Raw genomic sequence first — 15,510 nt, 5'->3', positions numbered from 1 at the left:
ATGCTGGAGCTGTGTGCTCGGGAGAGCGTGGGCCCTGTGCTTTTCTTAATAGGCCAACAAAAGGTCCGAAAATGGTCCAGTGCCATGGCAATTAGACATGAATGAGCTCTGAGTGACGTGACGTGTCTTGTGCGTTCCATCTGACAGAGGAATTTATGCATCCAGCTTGGTTCAAATTGGACTGGACTGAGGGACTTTATACACACGGGAGCACTTGAATTCTAATGTTAGCCCGATTTTCTGCAAGGTTTGACGATCTGTTGAGAACCCAAACCATAAAATACATCTTCACTGGGTGACAGAAAATCCCACCATTCCTGATAGTCAGCTTTTCTCAGTGTCCCTGCTGACTAACATCAGACCTTTCACTCTCATAATGTGTGCTGTTTCAACATTGCCTCAATATTACCTTAAGAAAACACGTGAGCTCTACATCTCAATAGGCCTGTTTGCCCTTTCTCCGGTCGTGCATTAGCATTCCGAATATAACACCCCCACCACCGCACCTTTGGCTAGGCTGCTGTTGTCGCCGCAGCCTGCGTTTGCTCATCTCCTCCTAATCAGCCTCCGCTTTCCATGTAAAAAGCTGCAATACCGTTCATGAGAGAATAGCACAGCTGGAGCACAATGGCGTTTTCATCTGAATCTGCAGCACGGTGACCCGAGGGTGTGAAATGTTACAGTAGAGCACACAGACTAAGAGAGAGGATTTTCAAATGTGTTTGGCTTGTTAGGTAAGGGAGGAACCTTTTAGGTGAAAGAAAAACAATCAAGGCTAATGAACCTTTATCATTGCCTTGTGTTAGATGCATCTGTCACCTGGCCACTGTATTAGCCTCACAGTGGGAGGCAAATAAACGGCTGAGATTGAGCAATAGAGGTATTGTACATGTACTGTAAGTGAAAACATGTGACCGTAGTGTCTCTTTGAGGAATGGGACTAACAGAATCCAGAAATGTGTAAACTATATGATTCTTTCAGGAACCTTGAAGTGGCTCTAATTAAATGCATAAGTACACAAATGCCTACATTGAAATCAACATCTGACAAGATATGCAGTTTAGTAGATGTGAAGCTGCCTAAATGTGTTCAGCCCCTTTCTTAAAGTCAACCCACTAAATTTGGTCGTGTTTTCCTTTTAATGACCACGGAAAATGGTATATCATGAACATATTTCAAAGAAAGAATGATCAACGGGTATTTATTCACAATAGGCATACATTTACAACCATGTTATATAATTCAATATTCAGTTTAAATACATTCATTGAAATAAATGAAATGTCGCTTTTACCAATCAGTATTTGAAAATGTAGATCGGAGTAGAAGTGGGGCGAGGATTTGGGTTGACACTTTTGCATTTTTTCATGACAAATACACAACACTGATGCAATTTTACACTCGCAACAATGACAGGAGCCACTTTTGTTACGTGTTGTCAGTCGAGTCCACACATAAAGTCATTTTTGTGGCAGCAACTTTATAGAGCAAGTTTTCACACTTTGGAAATTTGTCTGGAGGCAGCTGCATCCAAATTTAATAAACAAAGGAAATCAAAGAAAACAAACAAACAAACAAAAAAACGACAAAATATTTACAAATGTAACATATACATTCAGAGAGTGCATATAACAGCTGCTGAACGAGAACATGATGTCTATGACGTCTATGACGATGTTCTTTGCCTTCACCACAGACATACACATGAGGCTCCATTTTCGTGCCCACCACAAATCTAGCCCGAAGGAGCGTCTCACTGTACGCATGGGTGACCTTTCTTTATTTTGGTATTTTCGCAGATGATCACTGCCAGTCTTTGACATTGCGGGAACAGAAATAGACTCCCTGTAGTCCATGTAGAACATCGAAGCGCTCAAAGTATGTTTATAAGGAAGTACAATCAGACCGCCACCGATGGAGAGTGCCTTCAAAACCGTCTGCATGTGTCACCCGCTTCCACCTGGTGTAAAGTTTAGTCTACTTTTCACCACCAAATTGTCAGGTGCACCGAGTGCTGCAACGCCCAGCTTGGCTCAGCACGACCTGACAATTTCTCAAGCACGCTAAACTAGGCTTATACTCGAACACTTGAAAATTAAGACGTGGCAGTTTTTACACTCAGGAGCATGTGTGTTGTCTTCAAAAATAGAGCCCATAGACACTGCTTTGATAGCTGAATCATACGTCGATGTCGACGCCGCCACTATATTGGCAGTGAAAAAGTGGAGCGATTGGAAAAGATTCCTCTTTCATGTGCAGCTTGTACGGACATTTTACAGTCAAAGCCAGAGCTCATGAAATAACGTTTCAGAGGAAAGAACAATTCCCTTAGTTCTGTTAGGCCAGCCTATTGCAATTTTAATTTGCAAAGCGAATTTGTTGACTTTTTAGAGAATACTATGATCGGATAAATAAATAAGACATTTTGTCAGGGGATCGCCAATGGCAAATTGGTATAAATCCCTGGATATAAAAATGATCAAAATCAGTTACATACAAACTTCAGGGCTCTTTTCTACTAAAACATACCCATCACATCTATATCTAAAAACACACAGAATTGAATATTAATGTTTATCATCACAGTAAAAATGTTACATGTATGGGTAGCTGTAAACAAGTAAAAACAATACAAAAATACATACGTTGGGTTGGTGCGATTCAGCGCTCAAGGCATATGTACCGTATGTAGCGTCTATGTGTCTATGGCCTTCGGTGTTGCCGGAAACACACTCATCTCTTAAAAGGCCAATACACCATACATGTGACTTTTTAAATGTGACAAAATTTGAATGTAGCTTGAAAGCTTTGTATTTTATAAACAACTGGGTCTTTTAAATGGTCATTGTTATTTACAATGTTGTCAGTGTGTGAATTGTCATCTAAATTAAATGGAGACATGCTATCAAGAACTGCCCATCATCAAACATCCAAGTCGATATACCAAAAACAAACAGTCATTAAAAAAAAAAACAAAAAAAAACAAAAACCTCCTCCCTTGCACTTTTTGTTTGGTGGAGGTAATTAATGTTCACACAATACACAGTAAATATTTATATACAATTCCAGCCTGACAGAATGTCAATACTAATATGTTTTTCAGCAGTTTTTTTATAGTCAACCCTGTGGCCTATGAAATATAACATTGCAAATGAACACATTTTATAAACATGGAATCAACATAAAGAAACGTACACAGTAGAGTTTGGAGCAGGAGAAATATTGTACATATACACTGTGGCCTCAACTCCCTTTGCTTTGGGCCGGCAAGAGTAACCAATCCAAAATCATTTGCTATCTCTAGGACATAAACAACAACAGAGAAATATATGAAACATTTTTGTGGCATTTGTCAATGGTGTCATTCCACAGCACTGAACATGTGTTTTTACCTGCCAGGGCAGGGGGCGTCATTCACTTCCGGGGGTGAGATCTATTGCCTGCAAGACAATTTAGTGTAGACAGGTACAGGAAGCATATGAAAAAAATGTTCACAGACCTCCCATCTCCACCAGTAAATGACAATGCTCAGTAACATCCCCAAAAAATTGACGTCCAAATCAGAGTGTGTATGCTGCAGGACTTTCATTTGGTGATCATGTGAACAGCAGAGAGAACAGTTAATGTAAAATATGTTTATCAGTTGTGCTTTTAAAACAATCCAAAATTGAAGAGAATGGAGCATTGTCTGATGCTCATGCTTTGTTATATCTTCTCAAAATGGTGTCTCTTGAACAACAAAGTTGAAAAAGTTTCTCTTGTAGAGTTTGTAATGCGTGCAAGTGAGTGCACAGGGCAGACGGTCAGTGGTGACACAGAAGAAAGAGACACAGACTGACAGGGAGCGTCAGGAGCAGGTAGACGATCTGTAGTGCAGTCCCAGGTGAAGGGACGCCTCCAACTCCAGCTGTGGCCAGCCGAGGCGTTAGAAGCTGCTCCTGGAAGGTGAAGTCGTCCATTGCCAGGTTATCAGCGAGGTCTGAGAGGGAAGTTGATAAAAATGGGGACAGAGCAGATGGGTGGGTGTTGGGAGGGGATGAAAGAATGAGAAATATGTGAGAAGCAGGAAAGGACGGGAAGGATGGAGACATTTAGACCCGACGTTGTCACAAAGCTGAAAAACATGTGTGGTATGTCTGTCCTTCTTCTGTATGATGTCTTGCACAGCTGTAACAACAATGTTATACGAGGAGCATCACAAAAACCCAAGCACACTGTATAACCAGACGTGTAATTGTAGACACAAACTGCATCACAAAACATGTTTCACAGCAAGTGTTGAATTGTGAAGCAAAGTGGTGAGATGACATAAACCCTTAACGGTTGCCTCAAGCCAAACTTCAAAACTGTTATGACTTTTTTATGAATGTTGGAACCGTTGCTAGAGCGCGAAGCAGCCAGCAGTTGCATCTTTTTATGGACATTTATATCAGTATGCAAAATAAATTACACAAGATTGAGAGAAAACATGACACCACTTCTAAAGGCCGTTTGCATCAGATTGTTCTGACCGCTGTCCTTGCGGCCGATTGGCATGCCAGCAAAATGTATTCAGCAAGAATGACAGGTAATTTGTGTGCATGCTCATTGATTCTTTCCAAAGGGACACCTCCAACGATGTTCCCTGTAAGATGCACGCATGCGCAATAGCGCACTGTTCTCACCCCCTCTGGGCACGAAAACTGTATACAGTGCATAAAAAATTTTTTTTTTTAAAAATCAAATTTAAAAAAAAAAAAAAAAAAATGGGGGTTTTCATATTGGCCTCATACAAAGAAAATGAAAAGTTGATTTGGCACATACGTTTGACGAAGCAAGGGGGAAGTAGTGGGGGGTTGACTTGCTTCTGGTTGAATGTGTAGATTTTATTATGCATACTCCAGAAGTAAAACAAAATCATTTTGGATTAAGGTTAAATAAAAACAAAATTAAAAATCCATTTAAGTGTTTATTTTAGTTTTCAATGCATTTCCCTAAATTTACACATGATTTTAGTTCTTTCTACATCCTAAATAGACTGGTGGTGAAGTAATTAATTTAGTATTCAGTATTTATCGGCAATTTTAGTGTAGTGAGTTTTAGTGCAATTGAGCATTGGGTATAGTTTTGGTTTCATTTAAAATGCACTAAACATGCAAGTTTGCGCCAAACAGCAATGTGTGGTGCGTTTGTGGATGGCTGCTGCACCACACTTGTTTGCCATGCCTCTGTCTGTTCCCAATCGGTTTCAATATATTGACAAAATATTTGTGTGAAAAAACATCCTTCCTTTTTGTCCATCTTTATCTTTTTCTATAGGGAAAGTGTGAACAATGAACAGAAGTTTACAGTGCTTTGCAATGGCGTTTTCTTACACCAAAGTACAAGGCTCTAAATTCAATTTGAAAAGGTAAACATGGCACAGAGTGCACATGACGTTTTGTCACTTAAGGCTTGGAGCCTTTTAATCAATGCCTGCAAACTTTAAGGTGTACACATGTGAACAGTCACTCTGTCATACAAAACTGCTTTTTGTTTGGCAGCATCCCTTTTTTAATTCTTAATTTTTTTATTTTATTTTTTACATTTGATTCTCATGCATCCGCAGATGAGATCTAGAAGTGGTTTACAGCAGACACGTTGTTGTTCAGGGTTCATCCTGTCTAAACATCTCCTCACTAATCCCCCTCATGGAAGACAGGGAAAAGAACTCCGAAGCGTCAGAGAGAACATCTCTGTACAATTGAAGCATATCGCAATGTACGTATGAAATGTCAAAGGTCACCGTGCGGTGCAATTCACATGAATTCTTGCAGCTCAGCGCTGCCTCGCATCACGAATGCATCAGAGGTGAATGATTTGGGGTGATTGACTATATAAAACCCGGCATAGAATCCTCAATCAGGAACAAATTCTTACAGACTTGGGCTCATTTTATGCTTGTCACAAATCTTGTATTATGATAAAGTATATTGATGTTTTTAGTTTTTTGGAAACATGCTTATATCGGGCATCTGATTATGATCGCAGCTTGGAACAGCGTGATCCTGGTTTAGCCGGCATGTGAATGTCTGATGTTGCTCACCATGGTACAAGAAAGGCTCAAGGAGTTTGTGTGAAATCTCAAACGCATGGACAATTAGAGGGAACGTGGCTTCCAAGTTTGCTTTCGCCTATCACGTATATTACGTAAATGTGTACGATTTTGCACATCCGTGTGGACATTTGACCACAGCATCATCTGTGCAAGAAGCAAATAAAAACCTCAATAAACACCTTTCGACTTGAATATTGCCTTTCAACCATACCCTTCATCCAGACCACTTATTTTTAGCAAAAGCCCTTTTTGGGCCTCATTGAGCAAATGCAAACCTCAAATTAAGCAAATAGAAGACAGTGAAGTGATACTAATGTATTACATTTAACATTTTCAAGGGCAGCCAGGACAACACGGATTGAGGCAATTCTCACCGTGTAACAAGTGCTAAAACTCTAGGGTGTTACTCCTCCACTGTTACAGGAGTGTTTATTTACTCAAAGAGTATCTAAAAGCTGTATTGAAAGTACATATTTCTCTTAATCTTACATTACTCCTCAGCTCCTGTGCCACACTTCTTTTTGTCCATCTGTTGTGCATGCTGCAGGGATTTAGTCACCGGCTGCTGCGCTCTCACTCACAGCTGCCTCATCGCTCCGCATCCACAGCTGTGCTCCTACTGACACTGAGCAGAAGCCTTCCCTCCCGTGTGCATGTGGCTATGTCTATGTGTGTGTGAGAGTGTGGGAGTGAGAAACACTGACAGCGATGCTTTGTCTGGCGAAAAGCTGTGAGGGAGACTGTAATAAGAAGGCTGAGTTATGAGCGAGGGCGGTAGGATATCAGTAATAAGGCACGCTGTGCTTCGGCATGCCAACAATGAGCTAGTGCCAGATGGACGTGCACACACTCTGTCACATCCACGCTCATAAAATAATGCAAAGTTCCAAACGGATTGAGCTGTCTAATCTCATCTGTGACCTATGCTCCTGTGTGAGAGCAAGGCGTGTCTCTTAACCACTGTGCAATCGGAGGAAGCAGTTAGAAACAGTCAACAGATTCAAATTGCCCTCCTTGAACACAGGAGAGGGTCGTTCCTGCGGGATCCCTCGGTGCTCAGGCCGAATGCAGCCAGGCTTTCAACAGAGGAAAGGCAAAAATAAATACAACTTCAAAGTTTCAAATGGCACCTCCACTGAATTTCTTTGCAATTACGGCATCATTTCAACTTGGGCCAGAGGGACAATTAACTTTTCTTCTCCTCCTGTGTGCTTTCCCCACTTCCTCATGACATGGCATCGGGCAGACATTCATTGAGGCTCTGAAAGAACAATTTGTCACAGTCGACAGCAGTGCACCGTAATGCCGAGCCAATTAAGCGCAAGGTGCAATTCAATACAGCTTGTACCCTGTGGATAAGAAGGAGGGCGGGAGCAAAGTGTGTTTGTTGGCATTTGGCTGTGTGTGCGTGCTTCGAAGAAAAAGCGTCCAGCGAGAATGCATTATGTTTGAGTGCCTAACATTTGCAATTGTGTGTGTAAAGTGAAAAAAAAAGAAAGCCCTCCGTCTTTCTGCTAGTTTAAAGACGTGAGCAGAACCACAGAGGGGCCTTGTTCTGCAAGCTTTAAAAACAACTCCACAGGGACAGAACACTACACTAACTTAAATCCTCCACAGTCGAACGCAAGGTTGGACCTAACAATGTCCTAGTATAATTAGTGATCGACACCTGTGCCTGTGTGTAACTACTAACAAAGTATAGAAAATGTGCGAGCGAATCCTTTCAGGCAGGAGTCACGACAGTGAACATCCAGTGACAATTAGCCAGACAGATGGCTATATTGAGAGCCACAATAGAACTACAATCCTGCATGTGATTAATGTGACCAATCTTGGCCTTGGAGGCTTTCATTACCCCCATACACACACACACACAATTCACAACTCTCCATTTTGAGATGATCACGCCACCAAGGGCACCACCTTGCTAGTGTACCCCCACCAGTTTTATTGTGGCCATTTGAGCTCATGTTACAAGCCAGGGGAGAGGTCAGCAGCGCAGACATTGATTGGCAACGGTCTGGTTGTGCATGGCTGTGAATGAGGCAGGCAGGCACTTCACATGCAAGTCAACAGCCGCTGATGCATTTAAACTCCAACTTTATGTTGTCTTTAGCCACAAGTCCCCAGGAGCAGGACAGGTCAGGGAATTGCGGTCTTTAGGGGTGAGCGGATGTTTGTTTGGATCCCCAGTGTGGGTCAAAGAGTGGCGGAGTGTCTGTATATACATGCATGTATGCATGGGGATTCATGTGCTTGTCTGTCTGTGCAAAAGGAAATGGGGCGAAAGGGGATGGGAGTCTGGACTTTTCTTGACAGGGCTTGAGGCCTTTTCTGTACAGTATGTAGGTGTGGCAACAAGCAAGCTATGGATACAAAATGGCAGCATGCAGGGGAAAGCTACATTCAATGATATCCAAAGTCAAACATAATCAGATTCAGAATTGAGTTTTGCAGGATCAGAAAAATGCAACATATCTTTGTTTGTGTTTATTCTAAGCAGTTCCTTAAACAACAAAAGTGTTGTGATGTTAGTGTGTGTTAACTGAATAAACTGAATAAAGTTCTTGTCACCACACATACTGTATGTTGGCCATATATTGTTAGAAAGTTGATGCTTTACTTCAGGCTACTTATTACCAGTCCCAAGGTCCCGCTGTGAATATTTTTAAAACAATTTGTAAGACTAGCGGTGCTTAGACTCACTGAATCTACAAATGTTTTGTGCAACCTTAAAGTCAGAGGTGGGCATCACATCAGTACCGATGAAGGTCTGACAGTAATGATGAATGTTTTGCTGACGTTTGACGAATAACGGAAAATTTAAAAAAAATGGCAGACTCACCACTGACATGGGTGTTTTTTTGTTTTTGTTTTGTTTTGTTTTTTTATGTCAGTGTAATTGTCAGTAACTGGGTGAAGTACCGACGGACCTCAGTCGCGTCACTGATGCAGGCTCATTTTGCTGAAGCCTGGCAAAAATACCATGTACGCAGATATTTTTTTCCCAGCAAGACCAATCTCGCCACAACGAACTGGATTAAAGGAACAAAAATGTATTTTGATCAATATGTTAAGATTTAAGCTTACAACATTTTAAAGGCGTCAAAAAGCAGGCCAGAATGCCGGAAACATTCTCCATTATTACGATGGAAAGACCACTGACTGCGCACCTGTGCAGCGTGGTGAGTGGCTGTCTCAGGCATGTAAAAACAAAGGGATGCATTTTGAGTCGAGATAAGACTAGGGAACGACTAGGTGTGCCATAAAAGCAATTTCTGCTGTGGGACTCCCGTCTGCCGGCTGGCAACGGACAACTAGGCGATCCCAGTGGACGGCTCGCTTGCGTCTCCCGACATTTGAAATTAGGGGACACAAACTTTTGTGTAGAATTTTCTCCCGTTTACAGTTTTCTTCCTCTGTGTACACATTTGATGACACTTTGTCTGCATGTCCCCAAATACTTCAAAATTATGTAGTGTGGTCCTTATTAATGTTGCATCTACCTTTCAACACTTCTTGGGTGGTCCAAGATGAGTTATTCCGCCGTGTGTGCGATAAACATCGAAACACGGCATGAAAATCATCAAATTAAAAACGAGGCGATGGAGGCGAAAAAATACATGTGGAAAACAATATATTAACAAGGCAGAGTGAATTTTTCTGAGCGGAGTAAAACACACATACACCAAGTTTTCACACGAAAATCACCTCACATTCCGATTTATAGATATTTCTCCGCCACATTACGAAAATTCTACATTTTATGATCTCTGGCATTTATCTTTAAATCATTCACAGTGAGCACATCCTACATATTTTCCTTAAATACATCTTAATTCCTTTCAGTGAAGGTGAACATCGCATTGGGTGACATGATTTTTATAACCTCTCGGGTGAATGTGTATCTTCATGGTCCAGTACAGTTTATTCAGTACATGTGCGCAATGCACAAAGGCTTTTTTGGGTTAGATAAGTATGTGGAATGTTAAGTCTCCAAACACAGGTGCTTCTTATGAAATTGGAGAGATGGTTTAGATTGCTGTTACATTGGCAGACACTGTGTGCACATAACACGCCAAAGCGGGTCAAATTTGATCTCGGTTCTCAACAAGAATTACCATCTTAGAAGATATTAAAGAGTCTGAGGTAAAGCAAATATTTTATCACTTATCTCATATCAACAAAACAAAGTGAATGCTACACTCAGCAAATTTGGAATGTCTCGCTCTCTCTCACTTTCTCTACGCCGAATCATTGGTCGGGGTATGGAATTGCAAACTCAAGAGCGGACAATACTGCAGAAAGTTGATAGGAGCTCTATAATGGATTTCCTTTGTGTCATCTGATGGTGGTTGTGTGTGTGTATGGTGGGGCAGGGGGTTTAACCGATAAGGTGGTGAACTGTGATTATTGGCTTGTTGTGCAACGCTCTGGCCAAATTATATTGCTTCAGAGTAATTTGTCCCATGACATTGCTGACTTTGAGCTGAGAAGCAACTGAGGGAGCCATGCAGGATGCTTCTGTTTGTGGAATGCGGCCGTCTGCCTCCACACCCACAGGCTGACCGCAGGGGTGATCAGAGGGACTGGGAATGCTGGGCCAATCCAAATGGGACAAACCGAGCATGCTGTGTCTTGGGCCTATGGGTCGGCACTGTGGCCTCACAACTTCCAAAACACTCTCTGTTAATGTGTGACAGTGTAAGGAAGAATTAATGCTGATGACATAACTAATGGAGTTTATAAATGTGCCACAAAAAGTGCCTGTTTGGTGTTACTTGTTTTTTTTTCTGTTCCCATGGATTGTATTAACCATGCCTTTAGTAGAGAAACACAAGTCAACACCTTTTAATTATCAGTGAGGGAAGTTGGTATTTGTGAGATGTGGACACTGGAAACATTTGAATACATTTTAAATGCAAATTCCTTGTAGAGCAGTCAGGGTGGAAAGTGTGTGAGTGAGAGCGTGAGGTGAAAACTATAACAAATGAAGCATACAAAGACTCGATTCTGCGCTGAAGGCATGGCAAGGGGCTCATTCCGGGTGGGGAGCGTCTGCGCTCACAGGAAAAGTCTGTAACCTTCCGCAACTCCAAGTTTGGTACTGTCAGCTTGTTCGAGAGTGACTGGAAGGCTTTGCTTTTTTTTTTTTTCCTGGACGATGAGACAACTAAGTTGTTATCAAAGTAAGAGGCATGGAAACACAAAGAACCAGAGAGTATATTGGTGAGGGTGTCCGCATTTGCCAGAGAGCCAAAGAGCCTCTGAGAAACATATTCTTAGGGTGCTATCTTTATCATCCAATAATGAGGGGGGCTGGCTTCCCACAGAGATATTTACATATCTCCACAGACAGCAGTCCAAGAGAGAACTCGAGCTGGCATTTTGGGACATGTGTTTTATGCCTGCCAACAAACACGCAGGGCTCTCTTTGAATTCGTACCCGGTGAAAGGCAGACTAGAATTACGACAATGAGGGACAATCTGGCTGTAAACACAAAGCTCCAGTTGAGTGCTTTCACTGACTATTTGGAGCCGGTTCCAGTGGTCAGCCTGTGGTTTCATGCAGCAGCTCACAATCTATTGACAGCATGACTGAAGCAATGCTCACTGCATTGTTGAATTACATTCAGGAATGAGCTGCAAAGTCAAAAGCGAAGGCCGCTTGGAAGGAGACACGGCTACGTGTGTAGAGGGAGAATTTGGGAGACGATGTAAGAGTAGCAGGTTAACGCGTAACGTGTAAATCACCCAAGCCTTCAAAAAGTTCCTTCGGAGATTCCCACAAAATGGCTGCAGTGTGTTAATGTGGCAGCAAGCAACGGGGCAGTGAGCCTCGAGAATGGACCCGCTGTGTGCAGCGTGTTTGTGGACTGTGGCGGAGCTGATGGACACAACCCAGGAACGGGCCTGGAATCAATTTAGTGCGTCCAAAAGTGCCTGTGAATGTAAATAAAGCTCTTGAGCAAACAAACGCTTTACCGAAAGGCACACACAAACAGAAAAATGCATAAAGCCTACAAAATGAAAAGCGCTGGTGGGCCCCCTTCATGAAAATGATGAGAATCCAGTCAGATCTGTGCTTGTTTCCACAGAAATTAAAACCAGAGCTGCTCTTCCGGCCTTTGAATAATCTTAAGGAGTTTATCCCTGGAATCAGTTGAGAAGGCGGCATGGCAGAAGACCAGAAACGGTCCCAATAAGAGGGTAACTTCCTCCCTCTGTTCTTCACTTCTCTCCCATCTCCTTTCAAAACACCACACACACGCGCACACACACACTGTTCCACACATAGCTGGGGACACACTGGATCTAGTAAGAACCAGTGAGCACCATTGCAACTAGCCAAGCCTATTTACACAGATGGTGGCAAACGTCATCATTTTTGTGTGGGGCGTGGAGGAGGTGAGGAAGGAGTAGGATTGACTGACTTCATACAGAGGTCGTTTATGAGCTGAAAAAGGGATGGAAGTTTAGGACATTGGGCAGAGGGCATTAAGCCGGCTTCGCATTAAGACCCTGTTCAGCTCGAGCATCCATCAATCTTTCTACTTCTCGGCTGCCCTCCAGAAATTTACAGTATTTTCACTTGGCAATGTAGTCACTGTTCATTATAAACGCAAAATACACGCTGGTTTTGCGTTTAGAACTCTTTTCACATACAGTGCTGGGATTTTTCTTTCAACTAATAATCGAAGTAACCTTGAAAACAGTGAGTGATTTCTGAGTTGCAAGTGGAAATTTACTACTAGGCTGGTTAATACGTCACATTATGTCATAGCAATACCCAGATATCAACGGGCATATTTTAATTGGAGGACTAATCACACACACAAAGTGCAAATATAAATATATTTATATAGTATATTCAAACACCACACAAGCTCAATGCTGCAGACTATTTAAAAAATGATTAATTTCTCCATATTATCAAAATGAGTCATATAAAATCACAACTCTTTAAGAAAAATGCCGTACTGTCAGCGTAGGTTACCAATATTGTAAAGTAAAAAAACAAATCAAATCCAAATAAAATAAATGAAATGTTAGACACCGACCCGTCTAGCTTTGTCAAGACAACACGGGCTGAAACGGCGTGAATGACGCCTTCAACCTCGCACAGCTGCGGCCTCAATTTGGTCACAAGACTCTTCAATGGCCTGAATGAGAGGCACCATAATGTACCCAGAGAACATAAACCTTCAAACCCCTATGCTGAAAACAACTCTTTGATGGGGTTTAGAAACGAAGAAAGTGGGGGAAGGTACTGCACTGTAAACTGTGCATGGTTGAATCCAGTTCTGTACCAGAGCAGAGCGATGGAATGACACATTGTCCTAGATGACAATGTGTTGCATCTGATTATTTACTGTGACAAGGTTGTGCAATTGGTCCCAAAAATGTGAGAATGTGGTCAGTGTTGTGAGGGGTGATGTTGTCGGCATGACGGCAGCGGATTATATTTTGTGAAATAGCCGCACTAAGTGCGATGTTACCCCCACGTTGCCCTGAGACGTTAACTATAGCCATGTGGCTGTTGATATTTCTACCTCTCCTTCTTGCTTTACTGAGGCTGAAACCTGACTCATTTATGTACGTGAATACATGCGGGGTTTCCTCAGCATCCATCTGTATAACGCTCTGAAATACAGGAAAGACAACATTGTGTTGCTCAGCATTGGTCTAGTGCAGGAGTCTGCAACCTGTGGCTCCCGAGCCACATGAGGCGTTTCATCCTTCTGCTGTGGCTCTCTGTGACTTTGGAAAATAATGAGAATTTAATTTCAATTTAAATTACTGTAGTTGGTTGGTTTTATAAATACAATTGTAAATATACTATGAAGCTATGATGCAACATCAATTTTAGATAATTTTTTTGTGGCTGAAATATTTATCACAAGGTCTGATGTGTAACACCAGATGCCAAGATTAAAACGACGTTCGATCAAAATAGCCATGTGGTGAATCTGACCACGAGGGAATCTGGGACAGCAAACCCTGCTGCAACGATAAATGAATGTACATTGATTAGATGTGAGTTCACCACTCTTTTGTCGCTGCCTTTGATTGCTCATTGCAGTGTGCTGCTCCCTGGTGCATCTTCCTCGTCCACCCCCCCGAGGTCTATCACCATTAATAAAGCACCATTGTTTTGGACTTGATTTATTATTTGTTTATTATCTGCAGATACGGTTAATAAAAGAAAGGGTTACATGCCATCTAAGAAAAATGGTGAGTGTAATGACATTTCTCCAATTTTGTGGTCAGGAAAATTTTATTTTCTGTCTTACGGTTTATTACTCATGATCTCCTCTGTACTTGGACTTTGACCTTGTGGACTCAGACGTTTGACACTCAAACTTGACTTGAACACAATAAAGGTGGACTCTACAGCCCTAATGTTTGGTCTTCTCTGCTTTCTACTCAAAAGGCACTCCAAGTTGTTTGTTTTGAACTTGATGTTTTTTCAGGATGTGTCTTAAGGACTCTACACACCAAAAGTCGTAAATTCGGAGCCGTTGTTGGGGCGTCTGAGGGGTGTGTTCGGGCTGATTCAGCGTTGGGCTGTCGGGTTAAATGAGCTTGTGATTGGCTGTTAGCTAGTGAATCAGTGCACTGGACAAGATGAGGAAGTGCCATAAGTGGAAAAACTGTGAAAATTGACTTCTCAAGAAATAAAAGAACTTTGTTAATTTTCACGTCTCCTCTATGGACATAATGGCTGGCTGGGCAAAAGAGCGCAAAGACGTGCCCAATTTCAACGCCAACATTGGATTGTCGTGTAGAGGCCTTAAATCAGATAAAATTTGTCTGAACTCTTACTCCAGCCTTCTCCATCGTCCATCCATGGTTGACTACATGGTCAACGAGTGTTGCACTAATTTCATTGAAGAAATATGGTCCTCATCTTCTTCTTTGAGGACATTCTCTGTCTGGACATTCAGGTCTTGCTCTTCCTCAATCTACTGCTCATCCTTCACATGTTCCCCTTCTCATCCTCACTCTTTTTCCTCTTTCATCTGACATCTTCCATTATGGTTGAAAGCTCAGCTGCTGCATTTTTGGAATGCTCAAACATGTTTGGTGTGTCGGGGTTGTACAACTGATGTTTACTGGATGATTTGTCAGTCAGTGCTTTGGAAGTGCAAGGGAGTATTTCACAAATATTATTATGAAATAAGTGTGAGGGTGAGCTTGTGTTTATAGTGGTCAAAATCTGGTCCAACATTTTGCTCCTTGGGTGTAAGGTGTTGACACTTATGTAAAATTTTGTTTTAGTGTTTATGCAATCATGAGCTAATATTTACAATGTTACCTTAAGGGGATTATTTTTGTAACAATATTTTATAAATTAGGCCTAATATTGAGTTGCAATGTGAAATAATTCAATTCAAACTAGGCAGTTCACCAAATATTTACTTAGTTATCT

At 41.8% G+C, this 15,510-nt stretch overlaps 1 protein-coding gene across 2 annotated transcripts in view; it reads right to left on the bottom strand.

Moving 5' to 3' along the window:
* Nucleotides 1–1,186: 1,186 nt before the first annotated feature.
* Nucleotides 1,187–15,510, bottom strand: part of gpc3 (glypican 3) — a 111,332-nt gene continuing 97,008 nt past the window's right edge. Inside the window, exons 8-9 of one of the 2 annotated variants that reach the window (XR_015842757.1) lie at nt 3,394–3,980; nt 1,187–3,301 (exon numbers count right to left, since the gene is read on the bottom strand). Coding sequence is in view for 1 of the 2 variants with exons in the window: in XM_088292396.1 (XP_088148522.1) it covers nt 3,805–3,980 (176 nt within the window). In the remaining variant the exon portion in view is untranslated. Of the gene's footprint in view, nt 3,981–15,510 lie in introns of both variants that reach the window. The other variant, XM_088292396.1, reaches the window with a different exon arrangement.

This window comes from Idiotropiscis lumnitzeri, chromosome 4, assembly GCF_059441095.1.
Source record: "Idiotropiscis lumnitzeri isolate Australia: NSW breed Sydney's pygmy pipehorse chromosome 4, RoL_Ilum_1.0, whole genome shotgun sequence".
NCBI lineage: Eukaryota > Metazoa > Chordata > Actinopteri > Syngnathiformes > Syngnathidae > Idiotropiscis > Idiotropiscis lumnitzeri.
The sequence above is the reverse complement of the archived record's forward strand: the minus strand, read 5'-3'. Positions and strand labels throughout refer to the sequence as shown.